Here is a 6263-nt window from a genome sequence, read left to right on the forward strand (position 1 = left end):
AATATATATTGCCCAGTTTTATGCCCCCCTCCTAGTTTTTCCTTTTGAATCACCCTCAACAATTCAAGAATAAGAAACTCTAACAAGTACTCCTCGTTCTTCTTGTGATACCACTGTACAGTACACTGTTACTAGCACAGTGTTATAATACATTGCAAGCATGACCTTCAGACAAGTGGTAAATACACATGGTGCAAAGGAAGTCCATAAGGTCAGAAGCAGATTGGAAAGTGAGACCCATTGTGTCTTCTGTAATCTTGGGACTACTGTAAATTTGTAGCTGCTGCACTCCCCTCTCCCAGTCAGAGGGGGTTAGATGATGGATTTGAGTGGTTAGCTACAACCTTTCATCACTTGCCCACCTCATTCCAGAAGGACTCCTCCACAGAGGGCAAATGCTATGGATGCCCTGTGAGGTCTCCTTAGATCATATTCCCTCATACCCCATCCCATCTTCCTGTTTTGCAGCAGAACTTCAGTAGTTTCATTTACACATTGATATGGGGATCTGAGGGAATAATTTTCCTGAGGAGCTTCCTTCCTATAGATTGCCTCAAACTCAAGCATCCAGGACCCATTTCTCCTAGACTATAAAACCTGTTAAGTGCTGTTTCAATGTTTGTCGTTTCTTTGGTTTACTGTCTAAACAGCATGAAAACAACATGCCAAGGTGGTGTGAGTGGATGTTTAAGTTACATATCAGGCATAAGTTTGTCAGTAAGTGGGAAAGCAATGCAAATTACATCAATCTGCTGTTATAGGGAGATGAAATTCTGCCCTAGTCTAAGGGTATCAGATGAATTCAGCTTGCATTTGCTGACTCCAGGATGCATTTGGCTGAACCTCATTCAAAGTCTGTAACTACAGGGAGGAAACAGTAAAGCCTGAGTCTCTGATTCAGAGCATTTTGAACCTGTAATATTATGCTAGCGCTTACATGTGCATTCTCCAGTACAAAAACTTTGTATATTAGATTTATACATCAGTGGTCTTGATTTTACTGACCAGGTATAATTTTGGCCATTTTAATAAGCATCAAAACCTTATCTGAACTCTGCTTCCTACACCTCCTGTTGATTTAATATTTTGATGTGAGTACTATGAGTCAATGCCCATGAGAAAGTTTGAGTAAGATAACTACTTAGTGAGAAGTAATTCCTTGGAGCAACTCAAAATGTAGTAGTTTCAAAGGCCAGGCATATTTTTTCCACACAATTAACACAAAAATCATATTTTAATGGATATGCCTTAAGCAGGTGTGCACATTATTTAAAGATTCTTTTGGTGAACGCATAGCTAAGCAAACTTTCTTATGTGATTTACTTTTATCTTCCCTACCAACTCGCATAAGAACAGGGAGTTTTTGTACTGCAGAGAACAGCGTATCAGTATGAGCCAGAATGAAATGTATCTGATTATCTGCCAGAATTCCCTCAGAAATGTTCTATCAGTCAGGTTTCACTTTTTAGCAGATTCTTACTGCTGTTAGAGGCAGCATTTTATGGTGAGCACTGGGCACAGCTGAGGAGCGAGATACATATAAGATGAGTGTTAAATTGAGGTTACGGCTCTGTGTGTACCTGTTCTTACATTGTACTGATACTGAATGAGGTGGCGTGAAACTGTACTTGCTATCATGCTGTCCACTGCCAGAGTGTCCAAATAACTAATCTCCATGATGGTTCTCATAGGGGTGCCTTGGAAGAGTGCTTTATCCTAGGCCCGGAGTACAGAGGCACCCTCCCATTAGCTTGGTGTTCCTTGAAGGGGTGTTCAGTGCTGGGATACTGTCAATGTAGCTCTGAGCCACAGGTCTTTCCAGTGTATTTAATATCCTGCTTGCTACTTAATATGCTGTCTGCTATTCCCCCAAATGCATTGCCTTTTTGAGGATCCAACCCCAAAGCCACTGGTTTTTGTGCTGCCGAGGCGCTCCAGGGCTGGAAACCCAGAAGCTCTTTATGATGAAGTGGGTGGCGAGGCAGATACCTTGAGAGTGAGGACATATACATTTTGTCAGCTGGACTTTGAATTTTCATTTTGCTCTATTTGTTTGCCTGTCATCCCCACTGTTTACATTCAACCCTGTACCTGGGCCTAGTCTTTGTTCTACCTTGCCTCTTGCCCATGCATTTTCTACAGCTAGGCCACTCAGCTTGTAATTGCTAATTTCCTTCTTGTCTGTTGAGTGTCTGTATGCATGTAGCTCTCATGTTCATATGCAAATGAATCATTTACATAAGTATAAAAAGATTAGACAGGTTGGACTAATATAGGCATAGGCACCAGAGGTATTTGCATATTTAGTTTTCAAAATTACACATTATTGATTACCCTCTCTCCATTAAGCCCCTTGCTGAACTGAGTGGCCAAGACACAGTAGCATGACAGGGTATGTGCAATGATGATTGTGCTGTGGTCACTTTGATCTGTGCTGCTTGTTATTGTCTGAGGCCTGAGGAGCAATCGGATATTGGCTTTACAGAACTATTGTGCAGATTTCTGACAAGGCACGTGTGCAATTCCTGTGCTGTGAGTAACAAATGACTTCTTTGTGAGAATGGAGGGAGAGAGACAAAGAAACTGAGGATATGTGATGGTATTGCCCAGTGGACTGATTGAATCTTTGGAGGTAAATTGGAGACCTCATGCATTTTATGATATGACAATGAATAATAAATGATGTTTGATTTCTGGTTCCCATAGCCATTATACTCTCCTACCCCCCCCCCCCCCCAAAAAAGCAGGAACCCTATTTTGGCCTTATTTCTTGCCTATTGCTCACATACTCTCAACCCTTGAACAATCTATCCAGCCTTCCCTTCAGAGGTATCCGGCAGACAGCAGATTTGTAAAAGGATCAATTCTGCTGACAATTAATTTAACAGCAGTTTTGTAAGTGGGTATAACTGGATTTTCAGCAGATGCTATGCTTGGGTGTTTGGCAGTGCTTGACTTGGGGGCTATTAGTTGGCAAGTGTCAGATATCAGATTCACTTTTCCACCTAATATTAGCTCAGTCCTTTCTGGTCAGATACACAATTTCTGATATTACCAGGGGGTCAGCAGGTTTTCTAGAGCCCTCCTTTCTCTTTACCTAAGGAAGCTAGTGCTCTGCTTGAATTCTGCCATGACATAAACTAGCATAATAATTTTAAACAGATCCAGGGCGTTGAATTGATTTATTATGAACTGCGGAATGTGGAATAGATATCTCTGCAGGTGCCATCCCTGCATATTGTCTCTGTGACTGCAACAATACAAGCATGTAAATCTGGATTGCTCATCTTCAGCTTTGAAAGTTTCCCTGATTTTAGAAGTACACACTAAGCACTCCAATCTCTGCTTTTCATCCCTGGAGATCTTTGGATTGCAAAGAGCTTTTAATGCTGAGCGCTCTACTTACCTCCAGTTACCTTTTTCATCTAAGTAAATTCACAAGATTTCACACTTTTTCTCTATCATTTTAAAAGTCCAGTTAGGTGAGATGGGTGGCATGTGACAACGATTGAGCATCTCAAAAAAAAAAAGATGCTGTTTTCTAACATTGATCAATGCACTTAATTAGAATGAGAAAAAATCAGTATTTTCCCTAGAGCCAGTCAGTCTCTCTCTCTCTTCCTCCCTCCTGCCTAGTTTCCTCCTACAGATTTAAAGAAACATTACAGATCTCATTATAATGAGAGCCTAATGTGAGCTTGGAAGCATAAAGTGCTCAGTACCCACCAAGAGATCCTCAGTGTCTGGCAGGACCAGCCCCTTCTATTAGCAATACAATTTGTTCAATATACAGCTCTTAGTAGATATTAGGCTGAAGCTTCATCATCACCACTAGTGCCACAATGGTATTTAATTTTTCACAAGAAATAAACAGCCTGCTTTAAATACTTTTAAATGCTGTTAATCATACTTGAAGTTCCTAATTACACATGATAATTTACTAATGTTTTAAACATAATGTATTTATGGAAGATAATTAATGTCTCTGCATGTAAGTAAATTTAATCTTATTAATATTATAAAGACAAATTAGAATGCCATATTTCTTCATTATTTAAACACATAACCTCAGAATGGAAATAACCCCTCAAGCAATTACAAACCAAATGTTTTCTAAATAGAAAACCATCATCATTGGTACACCGTCTTGCAGGGTTATTATCATGCTCTCTCATCCTGATTAAGTGTGACTATTAATCCTGAAAAGGCTAGTTGCTGATCCCTGTGTTTTGAGTAACCCTAGCTCACTGCCATTTTTTCTCCATTCCACTGTCTGTTTTCCCTTTTAAAAACTAATGACAATGATGTTGATGATAGGACCAACCTGTTGCCACTTCACAGTCTTTGAGAGGACTTTCACCTCATTTCCTCATCTTACTTATCTATTTGTTTTTTGTCTCTCCCCGTGGGATATCAGCTGTAAAGTAGTGAAATGAATGGTGTCATTGTGCTATGATACAGTGTCATTAACATGTTTGACTGCAAATTCCCATGACTCTGCACCATTGTAGGCACTGGGACCATTGTGAAAACTGGGGCGACAACTTGTAGGATAACACATTGGCTGGAAGTTAACACAAGTCACTATCTTTATCTTCCTGTGTTTCACATGATCACTTGTAGCTTTTGTTCTGTGCCCGGAGGAAAGGAATTAGGAAATTTTAAAAGGGATATAAAACCTTATGCTTCAGGGGATAAACCAAACCTAACTGTGGAAGTTATGAAGAAATTTCCCCTATGGGCAAGTTATTCCGCTACTGTGCATTGTAGGGTTTCTTACTCTTCCTATAAAGTATCTGGTATTGACTCTTCTCAGAAACAGATTACTGTATTAAATGACTCTGGATTGGAAGAATGGAAAGGTGGCAGAGAGTCACCTGTGCCGTTCCTTTACCCTCAGAATTCACAAAATCAAAATTCTCTTTCCATGAGCATTTACCAACTTTTTTGGCCAAAAGTGCTAGAGTATATTTGTGGAAAGCAAATATCAATAGAATGTAAGCCCGCTAAAAGCACATTCACCTAAATATGCATATTGTATTCATCGAATTGTAAATAAAATTGAGCCAATTCAACGATACCAATTTTATAAATAAAGTAGCAGTCTGATGCTGCACATTCTGCACCTCCAGTAGGACTTTATTAGTTTCTGGGATCAAGAATGTAGATACCCAACTTATTTCAGCACATGTGAACTTTCTAGGTCTTGGCATTGAGCCCAACAGACTTATCTACATCCAGTTAATCTCCCTTTGTCCATGTTGTTCTTCTAGTCTGCAAACTGGACCATGATCTAATTACAGTTTCAGGTTATTGTTCTCCTGCACAAAGTTCTTATTTCTCCTGCTGGAGAGCCTTCTCTTCCTAGATGGCCTTATTCCTCTCCATGAAGGACCTTGTTCCATTCTTGGAGAGCTTTGTTCTCCTCATCAAGGGCTTTCTTCTCCTCTTGAAGGGCCTTGTTCTCCTCATAGAGGGCCCTGTTCTCCTCACGAAGGGCAATTTTTTCCTCCTGGAGGGCTTTTCCCTGATTCTGAAGGGCCTTTTCCTCTTCCTGAAGGGCTATCTCATCCTTCTGGAGAGCCTTAATCTGCGCTTGGAAGGCCTTGTTCTCCTCCCATAGGGCCACAGTCTCTTCCTGAAGTGCTTTTTCCTCCATTTGGAAGGCTATTTCCTTTTCTTGGAGAGCCTTGATTTCTTCCCAAAGGGCTTTGTTCTGTTTTCGGAGGGCCTTTTCCTGCTTCTCAAGAACCTTTTCCTCTTCAAAATAATCCATTTTCCTCTCCTGGAGGATCTTGTTGTCCTCAGAAAGGGCTTTGTTCTCTGCTCGAAGGGCTTGATTATCGTTGTGGAAGACCTTGTTCTCCACACGGAAAGCCTTGTTCTCTTCCCGGAGTACCTGATTCTCCTCTTGAAGAAACTGGTTCTCCTTCCAGAGAGCTTGATTACGCTGCATCTGGTGGGAGGAAGGGTGCAGCAGAGAGAAACAGCTGCTCATGCCATCATTGAGTTCAAGCATTTTGTCACTTAGCTACACCCTCCAGAGGGTGGGCTGTAGTCTGAGCTTTGTTTAGCTTATTTTATCATCAGATTGAAAATGGAGGTGAAGTCTCAGTAAGCATCTCTGCAGAAGAAGGTCATGAAACACAGAATTAAACATGTAGCATTTAGTTATGGAGTCCAAAGCACAGTAATGGTAAACCTGATTTTCATACCTGACAAAGATGGTATATTCTCTTTCAGTAAACCTATCTGAGTAAAAT

The 6263-nt window shown here is 40.6% G+C and overlaps 1 protein-coding gene across 1 annotated transcript; it reads right to left on the bottom strand.

Annotated features, from left to right (window-relative positions):
• Positions 1-5374: 5374 nt before the first annotated feature.
• Positions 5375-6019, bottom strand: LOC135895689 (coiled-coil domain-containing protein 70-like). The gene has a single exon (XM_065423839.1). It carries the CDS (start codon positions 6017-6019, stop codon positions 5375-5377), a length of 645 nt encoding a protein of 214 aa, XP_065279911.1.
• Between the last annotated feature and the right edge of the window lie 244 nt (positions 6020-6263).

Source organism: Emys orbicularis, chromosome 1, assembly GCF_028017835.1.
Source record: "Emys orbicularis isolate rEmyOrb1 chromosome 1, rEmyOrb1.hap1, whole genome shotgun sequence".
Taxonomy (NCBI): domain Eukaryota; kingdom Metazoa; phylum Chordata; order Testudines; family Emydidae; genus Emys; species Emys orbicularis.